This window comes from Rattus rattus, chromosome 4, assembly GCF_011064425.1.
Source record: "Rattus rattus isolate New Zealand chromosome 4, Rrattus_CSIRO_v1, whole genome shotgun sequence".
NCBI lineage: Eukaryota > Metazoa > Chordata > Mammalia > Rodentia > Muridae > Rattus > Rattus rattus.
The window spans coordinates 18,518,451-18,532,039 of record NC_046157.1 but is presented as its reverse complement, the minus strand read 5'-3'; the positions used below and the strand labels follow the sequence as shown (position 1 = coordinate 18,532,039).

Below are 13,589 nucleotides of genomic sequence, written 5' to 3'. Positions count from 1 at the left end.
CCTCCCTCCACCAGATTTCTGTTTGAACAGGGAGGGCGGGCCCTACCCCTCCAATGAGGAGCGGCTTTCCTCAGGCTTCTCAAAGAACCTGTCTCGTAAAGCCACCCAACAGGACCACGCAGAATCTCACTGAAATCGATTCTCAGGGATGTGACTCTTCTGCACTCGTAATTCACATGGTCTTTCCTGGGCATAACATCCGTCAAAACAGACAAAGAACGTTCACAGGAGCCAAGGCTGAGGCAATGAAGGGGGATTTCCAACGTCTCCAAATCCCAGGAGACCACGAGGACTAAAGAACTCTGAAAGGATGGAGGTGGACATTCTCTGAGCTGAGGGGAGAAAGCTCCTTGCCAGGGGCAATGTCCAGAGCACCTGGTGCTGCCCAAACGCTGGAAACCCAGAGGTGTAGAGGAACTGCTGCTCTAGCATCCTCTCTAGCTCCAGAAACATTACCAAGAGCTAGAGCCAGACCCCTTGGCAAAACCCAGAGAAGGTCTGGAGGAAAAACTGACGGGAACCTAACTTCGGCTACTGTGCATGGAGGTCTTTATGCTCAAAGGACTGGAAGGAAGCAGTCCTCCTTATGGGGACAAGAGTCTTCCTGTAAGCCACATGGGGGCAGTCCAGGCCAGGCAGCTGGGCGAGCAGGCCCTCCTGTTAGGGCGGGCTCTCGAGAATCCACATAATCTTGCCAACTTGATCTGCAAAGCACAGAGGCGTGAGCTGGCAACAGAAAAGTACCCTGGTCCAGTGCTGAGCACACCGAAGGCAGTCTAGGAACGGTAAGCAAACTGAAGAGCGCCTACCTCGATGGGAGGAAAAATGGTACCCTGGAGCCCTTGGCAAGAGAAAGAAACAAAACCAGAGATACAACCAGAGAGCCTTGACGTTTCTAGCACTCTAGAACAGGGCATGAACTTTGAAACAAGACACTCCAACTCTGTCATGTTCGGTCCATTTCCACCCCCAGTTACTAAGCAGCCAGCCCCTAGAGCCTATCTCGCCGTGAAAGGGTAAGTGCCAGCTCCTGAACTCTGCAGTGCACTTGTTCACGCAAGGAAAGCTCTGGACCAGCAGTTCCAACATCCTGACCCACCGGGATGGCCGAGACCAACCAGCGGGTATGGCACCAAAACCTGATACCTTCAATTTATGTCTAACATCTGGATGCCAGATGGAGAGGTTTAGCCTAAGCCCTCAGCCAGTGGTACAACGAGCTAACCAGAGTACATTTTGATCACCAAGAGGGACGAGCCCGCTATGCCTAGGGACACTTCTCATTCCAGCAAGTTTTCCTCTCTCAGCTATAAAGCTATCCCTGAAAGATAGCAGGTGCGTCTTCCAGACATGTCCCGAATCACCTTCCTCACTGGCCTTACCCTAACACAGAGCAAGAGCCTCTGAGCAAACAAGAACCAGGGAAGGGAGAGGCCCATCATGCACTCCTGGGAGCAACCTGCCTCGCACCCTCTCAGTCATTCCATGCTTTTATGATAGAAAACAAACGAAAGATAGATAATACTGCATGCTCTTTGTCTTTTCTTAGTCATCACTATATAAAGATTGTTGGATCATTGTCAACCTTACAGACTCTATATGCCACTCTGTGTCTCCCCAGGAAATAGGAGTAACAACTTTTTGTTCCATCAGCTCCTGTAACTTCTTCCCCTCACCCTGACACTGTACAGAAGAAACAGAAGGAGTTGGATGTCGAGGAGCCGAGGCTCTAAAAGCCATGTGCAGACAGATGTGTGCATCTGAGTGTCGTGAAGGGTTGTGCTTAGACATTCTAAAGACAGGCTCTGTGAAGGAGCTTCCCTGGGCCTGAGCCCCAAATGCCTCCCATCTCTAAGTCTATGCCTGCCTGCAAGGGCAGGTTCCCCCCTAGAGACTCTCTCCTTACCTCGAAAGACCCGCCTCTGAGACCCCAAGAGCTGGCAGACTTCAGCAGAGGACCTGCAGGAGTTGACGTATTTCTGGATCCTGTCAGCCAGGTCAAACAGCGTCACATTGGAGGCCAGGACAAAGGTGGTTTGTAGTGAGATGACCACTGTACTGGGCTCTCTGTGGGCAAAGTAAGCAAGGCCTTAACTGACTTGAAATGGCATGTGGGTCCCAGGCAGTCTGCAAAGTAGATCTTACTGCCATTCTCCATGGAAAGAATAGGAGAACATAAAGGCCCGGTGACTGTGGCCTTGGGCTACCCTGTATATTAGCTGTAAAACAGAGACTGGCTTTACTTTGATCACCCATTTGGGGACAGCACCACTCCACCCTCACTCCCCATTCCATAGACCAGTTCATAAGCCAAAGGAAGTTTGTTTCTCACCTAGATGCCCGGACTGTAGTTCGGATATAACCAGGCAATGTTGAAAAACATACGTTCAACTGAAATGAAGAACCGGGTTGTCAGACAAAAATCCTTGAGCCAAGAAACATTTTCCTATTTTCAGGATAAAAATAGGTAGTTTCTGTAGCCATCAAGCTACCAGCAGGCAGCTTTACCCAAAGCAGTGTGGCCTTTGTCTCCACTCCCCCCAACCAGTCCCCCGCAATATCTTTCTGTTGCTCCCCAGGGCAGATAATAGATTAGTAGGGAAATCTCAGCAAGAAATGTTTAGTACAGCGTCCTTGAAAACAAAACATCTTCAAAGGAGAAGATCCCTTCTAAGACCCAGGGTTTCATAAAAAACAAAAACCAAACAAACAAAAAAACCCCAAACAAACAAACAAAAAAACCCTAGGCACTGTTTACTTAGACTCTGACTAGTGAACAAGTTAGCGGAGAAAGCTCAGCACACTCAGCCCCCAGCTCTGATGGGCCCTACAGGCTCCTCACAATCTCCAATGAGTTGACCCGACTCAAAGGTCTTCCTCAAAAGGACTCTGTGGGAAATCACATGACGGGAGTCAAGAGCTCTTTTGTTGGGAACAAATTAGAGCGACGTGCCCCAAGTTTGCCTCTGAGCAGCACAAAGCGTTGCGTCTGCCTCCTTAACAGCGAACTCCCTTTTCTGGAGCAAAGGACCTCAGTATCTCATCCCGGGTAGATCCACCTGCCTTCACAGCCCTCTGACTTGGGAAGATAGAGTCAGGTATGGAATACTGCCAAATGGTTTGTGGGTTTGAATGTCACATTACTCTGAGTGTGTGTGTGTGTGTGTGTGTGTGTGTGTGTGTGTGTGTGTTTGTGTGTGTGTGTGTATCCTATAGCAATGACTTACTATGATCTCTAGGTATAAACAATGCCATCTTAAGAAAGCCCATGCTGATGCTTCCTCCGATGGCATTTAATTCTTCACTGCTAGTTGGGGTCCAGCGTGTCAGGGCCCAGTGTATCCTATGATGATACTTGGCCAAACAAAGAAACAAACCAACCAAGCTAGGCAAATTGCTTAGCCCAGTGTAACAGGAAGGACTACACTTTTGCACAGGGCTCTAAAGCCCTACGGTATGTTAGAAGAAAGTATCCACCTACAGAATAGCCAGGAAGCAGAAAGTATCCACCTACAGAATAACCAGGAAGTAGAAAGTATCCACCTACAGAATAACCAGGAAGTAGAAAGTATCCACCTACAGAATAACCGGGAAGCAGAAAGTATCCACCTACAGAATAACCGGGAAGCAGAAAGTATCCACCTACAGAATAACCAGGAAGTAGAAAGTATCCACCTACAGAACAGCCAGGAAGTAGAAAGTATCCACCTACAGAATAACCAAGAGGAACAATGACTCTACTTTTGGCTAGAGACCCCATGCCTCTGCTCTTGAAAGGCAATGTCTAAGCTATTATTCAGAGTGTCCTGCTTGACAAGAAAAATTTTGTTGAGCTTGGAGACCTGGATAGTGCCAGAGTAATTGGCATAGCCCTTGTCATTAGCCATGCGATCTCAACATTAGTGTGGACAACAGAGGGAACTCTGGGTAATATGACATCATCTTGGCCTCTAGAGGATCTAGGGACTGAAGTCAGCCATATGGGCTAGTCAACCATGTCTATATGGGGACATCCAAATAAATGCTTCAGACCTCAAGGCTCAGGTAAGCATGATGGTTGGCAGGACTCCACGTAGTTACACACTGTTGCCAAGACATAGCAACAATGTCAGTAATACCACAGGGACAGCAATTAGAAGCTCTGCATTTGGAACCCCCAGACTGGCTCATGCATGGCTTCCCTTAGCTAATTTTAACTTACAACTTGTCAGAGCAATGGACTGCATCTGTGAAGATAATGGCCTCCAATACATTCTGTGGGTCCTCCTAGTAAATTATTGAAATGTAGAGTGCTCTTGGAAACCTCCAGACTTGCAGTTAGTGTAATGTCAGTGATCTAGGCGACTGCTTTCAACACTGCTTGTGCTTGGTGTGGACTCAGACAACACCATCAGCTTCCAGAGCCTCCCCGATTTCCATATGCAGATGTGTCACCCACCCTCTTACAGGACTGGGCCTCTGGCATTGTCCCTGTCATAGATTAAATGCTCGGTAGACATGGAAATGAAATTAAAACACAAATAAAATCCACAGTCCTATAAGAACACTTAATTCCTGGCTAATATATGAACTCTAATTCAATGTAGTGGCAAATCTAATTCAATTTCATCTCTAATTTAGTGTAATGGCAAATTTCAGTTCCCAAACACCAAATCTTTGACTTGGTCAGCAGCTGAGAACAAGATGTATTGTCTGGGTTTCGATTCCATTTCTTTCTATCCGTCCTTCTTTTTTTCTTTTTTCTTTTTTTTTTTTCCTCGGAGCTGGGGACCGAACCCAGGGCCTTGCGCTTGCTAGGCAAGCGCTCTGCCACTGAGCTAAATCCCCAACCCCTCTATCCGTCCTTCTTTCCTACTATAAAAGCAAAGAGGGAAAAAGAGCAGCATCCAAGGCTTCCAGATAATTTACATTGTGAGCGCCCAAGCCCAGCTCCAAGCCTAGCTGGAATTAGGATCAGGCTGCTGGCATCCTTTGAGGAGAGAGTGGCCTTTCTCCAAGCTCTGAGAACACAAGGAGGTCACGCCAGGTATCATAGCAGATGGGACACTATGCCTTTCTGGTCTCTCCTCCTCACCCGCAGCTCACACGGGCGCAGGGCGCCGCCATGCCTGTTTGACTCTGTGTTTGCACAGGAAAACGAAAGCCTGGCAGATGGGAACCACGCATGAAGATGTGCACTCTTCAGATGCTGACACTTTTCTCCGATTTCCAATTTTTTACTTCACCTTAAACTTTCCCTGTGAATACAGAAGTAAGTCTGGGGGGTATGGGTGACCCTAAGGAGTATGCACTTCTGAATGAGATGGTCTAGCAAGCAGAGGATTAGCGTTGCCGAAACTTTAGTTAGGATTAGTTTAGAGGATTAGTTGTTCAGAAACTTACTGTTTGAGCGAGCTCCTTTTCAAGCTCGTGAGTGCTGGAATGGTTTTCTGCAGTAGTATTGAGAAAAGTCTTCTTTAACTTAAACTCGGTCACAAAGGTTCTAACTGAAGAGGAAAACATCGACCATTAAGTCACACAGCAGAGACCAGTGCAAAGGTACGCGTCTGTAAATCTCTGGGACAGACAACCTTATTCCTCAACAGGACAATGTGTGTGTACCTTCTTGAGGGTAAATATACTCCTTCCTCTTCAAGGTGACCAAAGGGTGACGAACATTTACAGTAGGTTTAGACTCCAAGGTGCTAAGATTCCATTATTATCAGCCACGTAAAGGAAACAGCCCATGTCAGAAACACTGCTGGGTCCAGAAAGGGGGAGAATCCTCCCTAATTTTAAGGCCCATTTCACTCAAAATAAAATTCTAGGTAACACTAATTTCTGATGATTGGGCTGTAGGCTCCAGAATGGACAGACAACCAAAACTTAACAGCTCGTTTTTAGAGCTGGATCTTATCCCTCATTATATTAAATTATATTTATCAATTGCTACTTACCATTATATCAACTTATCATGTTAAGTTACATCTTATCATTATCTTAAATTCATATCTTTTCCTCTACACAGAAGAAAAATGACCTGAGACCCAGGGGCTGAGGCCCTCCTAACACAGAAAGCGTGCATGCTGCATGAAGAGGAAGGCTAGCAAGTGAGCCAGGGAAAACATTTCAGAGTTAACTGACTAAGCCTCTAGTTCTTATTTAACACCCTTCTGCTTGTTCCACAGTTCAGTGCAGCCAGCTGCTCAGGACTCTTTCTGAACAGCAGGCAGCTCTTCGAAAACACTCTGGGCCAAGGGAAAGCATTTCAGCCACGCTCTAATTTGCATGCCTCTCTGCAAACAATGAAGCCAAATGACTTGAAAAGAGAAAGGCGTTGAACTGCTTTCCTCCCTTCTGTGCTACCCGTGGGCAGGCACTCTGCATACAAGTCACCTGACCTGCTCGCTTCACTCCTCACGTGCCCAGGTTCAAATCCAGACTCTCCTGTCAGGAAAGAACCCAGGGGTAAGGGTTAGGCGCACAGAAGTTTTCTGCCTGTGCCTTCTGTTTTTTTTTTTTTTTTTTTTTGGTTCTTTTTTTTTTTGGAGCTGGGGACCCGAACCAGGGCCTTGCGCTTCCTAGGCAAGCGCTCTACCGCTGAGCTAAATCCCCAACCCCTGTGCCTTCTGTTTTTAGCATGAGCAATATCGTCTGTCCTCTCCCAAACCCTGTCTTCTTTCCTGGAAGGGATCTGCCTAAGGCATTTATACCTCTGTGACGATGAGGCCGTGCTTGACTTAAGTTCCTGCTTATTGTAAAAACAGGGACGTTAAGCCTATACTTTGTCCTGGGTGACTCCATTTTACAAGCAGCATTTAACTCTATTTCATGCTGTGGATAAAGACACTCCCTCCTGCCCAGCATGGGGCACGGACTGCTAAATATCTTGTTGCAAAGATGTATCAATTAGATTGGGTCTGTATGGGTATAGGGGCTTACTAAAATAAAACTCTTATTGGAAAGGGAGGCCCTAAGAGCTTATGAAATACACCACGGAAGGGTGCAGCAGCTACTCCCGTAACCCATAAATGGGAGGACTTCTTTACTGTGATGTGTAATGTGTGATCTGAGCTAATATTAGTAATCAAATCTGGAATAAACCTATGCTTGCCAATGGCCAGCTATCAAGGGAGATCAGAATAATTTGGCAAATTACAGCAAATGAAATTGAAGTAGCTTGTGAACTTATTGTTATTCAATAAATTCTGACATTGCGGAGAGACACAGATGTGTCCCTGTTTTTAACACAGTTAGTGCATTGGAGACAACCTCCACGTCTGCAGTTACGCCGTCCAGCTTTAAAACGGGTGTTTTAAAAAATTACATTTATTTTTACAGGTTTTTTGTTTTTTGTTTTTGTTTTTTTTTTCAGAGCTGGGGACCGAACCCAGGGCCTTGCGCTTGCTAGGCAAGCGCTCTACCACTAAGCTAAATCCCCAACCCCAAAAATTACATTTATTGACTTTGGGCCTGCCTGCATGCATTTGCCGTGTGTTCACGGCCCAACGCACTCCTGAGTAATTCAGAGAACAGCTTGTTGGAACTGGTTTCCTTCTGCCTGGTGGGTCCCAGCAATCCGAATTCAGCTGGTCAGACTTAGCCTCGAGCACCTTTATCTGCTGGACCACCTTACTGGCCCAAGATAAGATTTTTATCTCGTTTAACCGCTGGTTTCACCATTGACCTCTCACAACTGCTCTGTATTGAGAGCAGTTTGTTTTTACAGCATCCAGTCTGGCAAACGCTGCCTTCCATCTGGACAGCCCTTCATACTCAGAGCTTGCTCAAACAGATCGTTTTATTCGACATTCCCAAAACCCTGAGTGGGCAGGGGAGCATGCTGTACTCTGATTTAACAGATGGGGACACTGAGGCTCTGGCTACTCAGTGCAGGTGGTGGCTGGGAGCCTAAAGCCAGGCATTTGAAATCTGCCACACGTGTTTTCCATCGGTTTCCAAACACAAACAACGACAACGACTACTCCTGCCTCCTTTATTCTGCAACTGCATACTCTCAGTTCGTTCCCTATAGGGTGTGGCTACACAGAACAGGCTACCCGGATGCATAAGAATAAGTGGAATTCTTGATTTTGACTCAAGTCTACATAGGTAGATTTCCCTTTTCTAGAAAACAATGCTCTTTTTTTTTTTTTTTTTAATATTTCGGGCAATTTTCGAAATTCTTATTTTAGTCGAGTGCCAGCCTTAAGAAGCCGCTTCTGTCTGTGGGTATTAGGGGTTCATGCAGATAACGTTTGCAGGCAACACAGACGCAGGTTCTCCCAAAAACACTGGCTGATCACTGTGCATGAGCCATCACCCGGGCAACGGTAGCTGATAAAGAGGCAGGTTCTTCTACCTGATAAGTTTTAGCTTTGAAACTGAAGTTCTCATTCTAACTTCTCCAGCAAGCAAGGTGTTAAATTCAGCAACCCAACAAGGGTCACACCCCGTATGCAAGAATGCTCTTATAAAAAAAAAAAAAAAAAAAAAAATACACTGTTGTATAACAGAAAACTGTGGGCTGGAAATCAAGCCTCTGTCAGCTGGGACCCACACTTGGCCACTGAGCACCTCAGAGCCTTAGTTTTTGCTGCATTTTTGTTGACTTTTTTTTTCCCTTAGGAAGTTTAATTTTTATTTTTCCTCAGAAAAATTAATTTCTTGGATTTTTAGAATACTCTGTCACGGTGGTAATTGTATTTTTCCTCTCTCTCTCTCTCTCTGTCTCTCTCTCTCTCACTTTATCTCTTTAATATAACAATCATCACAATGAAGACCAGTTTATGTAGTAGACTACATAGGTTATAAATTTCAGTTATGAAATGCACACCACTCAGATCACAATGCCCACATGTGCTTTGTGCTATGAGCATGTGTTGTGCTTGTACCATGGGCGTTTAGCCTATAGGATGAAGAGTGAATAGAAAACCGGGGAGCTTCGTGGACCTATCAATGAGGAACAAACATGACCGATATCCTGGCCAGATTCCAGGGGCGGCTGTGTCAAAATGTACCTGTCTGTGGCTAACAACTCGAGGACCACTTTCAAAAAATGAGAAGAATGCATACACACAGAAGGCAATCAGAATTTTACTGTTTTTTTAACCCTAAAATAAATAAATAAAAATGAACGCTTTGAGACTGTAAGTAAATAAAGGATTTCTAAAACACCTATGTAGCTGGAATATCCTTTTGTTTTTTTCTTTTAACTGAAGGGTAGAATGGTTGAGCAAACAATGTTTGTTATGTACAAATGAGCACATTATGCAGGCATTAAGGTATTTGTCCCTTTTTTAACTATCACAGGGCTATACTTATAGATATCTCTTGAACTTAATATATAAAAATATAATGTACATCAACAAATGGCGAAGGACAGTATTGCATCTGCGAGTGTTGGAGTAACAGGCAATGTGCTTCAGTTCTATTTCCCTGCACATTTTTTTAGCTTGGAAAAAAAATGTTGACTTTGATCAGGAAGGAAAGCAATCAGTTCTAAGACAGACGTAACTCTCTTACCCAGACTGCATATCCCTTTCTCCAACTGGTACCCGACTGGGCATCTGCAGGTGAAAGATCCCTGAGTATTGTTGCACACGGCCAGGGGAGGGCAGGGGCTGGAGTGGCATTCGTTCACATCTGCAGGGGTGACAAACAAGAGCATGTTGATGGGGTGGCGGACAAAGAACCATCATCCAGTATATACTAAGCTCCAAGTGGCACTGTGTGGAGTGCTGTCGAAGGAGAGCGGGAAACCACCCTGTCCTCAAGGGGCTGACTGCCTGCCAGGGCAGTGGTAGCCGTATGAAGAATCAACTATATCAAGGCGGATGTGGAGGTACAGAGATAAACGTAGATCTAGTTGGCTGCTGTTGTTTCGAGACAGGGCCTCATCCTCTTATCCCTGGCTGGCCTGGAACTCACTGTGTAGAGCAGAGTGGTCTTATATTTTTGGCTGTGAGCCTAGCCTTTAACGGCTGAGCCATCTCTCCAGCCCCACAGTGGTCTTGAACTCTTAGAGATCCCTACTCTCTCTGGCTCCTAGGTGCTGGGATTAAAGACATGCCCAGTAGAAACAGTAGATTTTGATGCAGGGAAGAATTAAAGACTATCTTCAAGTATACTAAAATAATACATAAAACTAAAGAGACTTCGACGAGCAGATCTTTGGGAAGAGGGTATGATTCTGAGCTGAGGAACCAGCAGAGTAAATGCCCACGGCAGGAGAGTGTAGGTATCTTTAGGGAGCTCTAGATGGCCCGGTGTTGCAGGGGCGTAATCTATAGACTAGACCAGGCCAAAAGTTCATCTGTAACATGCTGTGGTCCTTCATGTTATCATACAGACAACCCACAAGCATCCTAACACTCAAACAGGAAGACTATGAAACTTAAAAAAAAAAATCTCACCTTTGTACACTCTAGAAGAGAAAGTCTCTTTTAAAAACGATTGTTTTTAATTGTGTGTATGTGTGTGCACGCATGAGTGCAGGTGCCTGCAGAGGGCAGAGACGTCCAATTGCTTTTGAGCTTCAATTATAGGCAGTAATGAAGCCCCTCCCTCAATATGGGTTATAGTACCCAAACTTAGGTCCTCTGAAAGCACAGTACATGCCGTCCACCCTGGAAAAGGGATTTATGAATAGCCCATTAGCCCAAGGTAACATCACAGCAAACGATCGTGCCTCTTACCCACGCTGCAGTTCTCCCCTTGCCAGGCAGGCGGGCACACACATCGATACCCACGACCGGCGAGGTCCACAATGCATTTGCCGTCGTGAAGACAAGGGTTCACGGGACAGCTGTGGACTAAGCACATTGAAGGAATAAGACAGGCGATGTCAAGCAGCTCTGGCGAACATCTCACTCTCGAAGCTAATGCTTGGTTCTAGCTCACGTTGGTTCACCTGCCCTGAGAAACTCACGCCCACGGAAAGACAGCAGGATCCCCAGAGGCGTGAAGACAGAGGCCTTGGTACTGGGCACTGATGCGGTTTGGGTCCGTATTCAAGGGCTAGGTAATTGCATACCTGAATGTAAGCACGAACACTAAATGCTTCTTGCGGGCCACTTGGTTCAGGGCCGATAACTATATTGCCTGTGCGATACTTAGAAGATTCTACTGGGTTCAGTAAATGCCAACTTAAAACATGTTCTAAGGTGGAAAGACTCCCTGATCAACTTATCCTGTCCGCTCCAAGATCCACTCTGTGTGCATGAACGCATACATATGCGTGGCTCCCTTTTTTCTCTTGGACTTTGTCAAAACTCTCGAAACCTTTTATCTGAAAAAAATATTGGAACACGTCCATTTATTTGCAGTTGTTACGCTTTTTGGTTGTTTTTGATTTATCTTGAGATGGTCTCCTGTAGCCCAGGCTGGCCACAAATTAACTGTATGGCTCAGGATGGCCTTGAGCCCCTGATCCGCTTAACTCCACCTCCCAAGCGCTAGGATTACTCATGCTCAGTTCTTTCCATGTACAGAAATAGGCTCCATCTGAATTCAGGACGGCCTCTATGGTTAAACTTTAATGTCACCATGGAATCTTCCATTCGTTCCCTGCCTCATGGTGCCCACCTACCTCTGTTTTGCTCTGTAAACTGAGAAGGGTCACATCACGGTTATGAAATACTTGTTTTATAGGGGGTTTTGAAAAGCTGGAAACCATATTATCACTTGCAGGGAGGAGGGAAAGAAAACAGAAGTCAGGTCCTTCAAAATAGCCTGAAACAAGTGAGCTGCTGTTGACATGGCTATCATGTTCTTCACAGCCCTTGCTGAAATTTGTCATTTTGAAATTATGTGTCTGTGGGGTGCGGGTATGGGCCTGTGGGCGCACTGCTTACGGAGCCCAGGAGGAGGCACTGCACCCCTTGAGTTGGAATTACAAGTGGTTGTGAGCTTCTCCACGTGAGTGCTAGGAAGCAAACTCTGGACCACTACAGGAAAGGATGTCCTCTTTCCAGTTCCCGTACCTTACATGTTACCTAGCATCACCCACATGAGCAGAGCACCTACGTAATTAAACACTGTGCCCTTAGGTAATTCTATGGTTGGCAGTGAACGTGCCGTAAACACCTCCAGCAACCGCCACAGCTAACGCTCGCTTTAAGGGAGTCTGCTGAAGTGAAGGTTTTGCTGGAGAAGACGTACTCAGGCTGCTGAGGAGGGAGCGCTGAGGCCTAGCAGTGGGGACAGCTTATGACCCTGCACTCACTGAAATTCATCCTCACTGAGATTCGTACCACAAACCGAGCTCTCGGCTGTAGCCACCACACACCCTTCCCTTCCTTTCCCTGTAACTTAAGAGGTCGACCTGTCTCTCCTCCTTCAACAGCAGTCCTCCCTGACTGAGTCTGGATCACCTACCAGCGCACTGGGAACCCCACATCCTGCTGTCTTTCTCCTGCCTTTCTTTACCCCGGGGCTTGCCTTTCCCCCCCTGACACCAGCACCTTCAACATGCTGAACAGATAACCTGACCCACAGGGCAAAGAAACCCTGGCCAAGCGTTCACTGGGATGAGGTCGGTTGAACGTCCTTTTGTTTGCATGTCTTCTGGTAACCAAGTAGCAATAGAATCAGGGAGACAAAGAACTCATGGCCTCCTCCCTTGACCTCGGGAAGCCCCTGAGCTGACAGAGGCGGAAGCTCTGGGTTCTTTTTTGGAAAGCAGACATTCAACTCACACCTCCCTCTAACAAGCCACCCCAAACTTCCTTTTGTGGTGCCTGAGAACCTGTGGGAGACTCTGTGTGTGTGTGTGTGTGTGTGTGTGTGTGTGTGTGTGTGTGTGTGTGTGCGTGCACATGCACGCTAGGCAAGTGTTTGGCCGACATTCTGTATCTTAGCCCCATGAAAGTCGCTCTTTCAGCTTCTCCACTGTGCAAACCCACATCTATGCCTAGCATTGACCTTAGATGAGTTAAAGGCACAGTCGAAACGTTTGACAATTACAGGGTATGACAGGGTACAGTTCTATCTTCCATGCATGTCACACAGGGTCAAAGTGTCCTCTCTCCTCGTTCTTCAGAAAGAATCATGTAACGTGGGGGGGGGGATATCAGGAGAAAATTAGGCCCACACTGCCCATACTTCATGCCTTGTATTTCAGTGGGAGTCATTCCGAGTCGTAAAACAGACCCAGATACTAGCCATGTCTACACATTCACACAAACCACAGGCCCCTTGCAGCTCTAATGTTGGACAGGGCCTAGTGGCCAATGTATTTGTTAAGATGCACTTTACCTGGGGTTAGAGGTGACAGTGCTGTTGGTGACTGCGGGGTGCTCTGAGCAGCAAAGGTGGTATATTTGAAAGTCAACATTTCAGCTGTGGAAACATCTGTGGTCTGAGGTGAAGACGGTCTAAGGAAATGTGAGACCGGGCTGGACTCTTCCGCATGGCCAATCTCCGTGGTCATTTCCTCTGTTAGTCTGATTGACGTGGTCAGAGGGATTGAGTGAGTGGTAGGATCCGTATAACCCTGGTTCCCTTCTGTGGTGATGGCCCCTTTAGTTGAGATTTGTGGCACTAGAATTTCAGGGTTGGTTGGGAGGTGTTGTTCCTTTGGGGTAGTGTGCACAGCTACAGGATCTGGG

General features: G+C 46.5%; 1 protein-coding gene across 1 annotated transcript in view; it reads right to left on the bottom strand.

Annotated features, from left to right (window-relative positions):
* Heg1 (heart development protein with EGF like domains 1) overlaps positions 1-13,589 on the bottom strand; it is an 81,048-nt gene that overhangs the window by 25,580 nt on the left and 41,879 nt on the right. Inside the window, 6 exon segments of the mRNA XM_032900146.1 lie at positions 1,907-2,067; positions 2,333-2,391; positions 5,383-5,486; positions 9,505-9,624; positions 10,677-10,793; positions 13,237-13,589. The exon segment at positions 13,237-13,589 is cut by the window's right edge and continues 976 nt beyond it. Coding sequence (XP_032756037.1) covers positions 1,907-2,067; positions 2,333-2,391; positions 5,383-5,486; positions 9,505-9,624; positions 10,677-10,793; positions 13,237-13,589 — 914 coding nt within the window.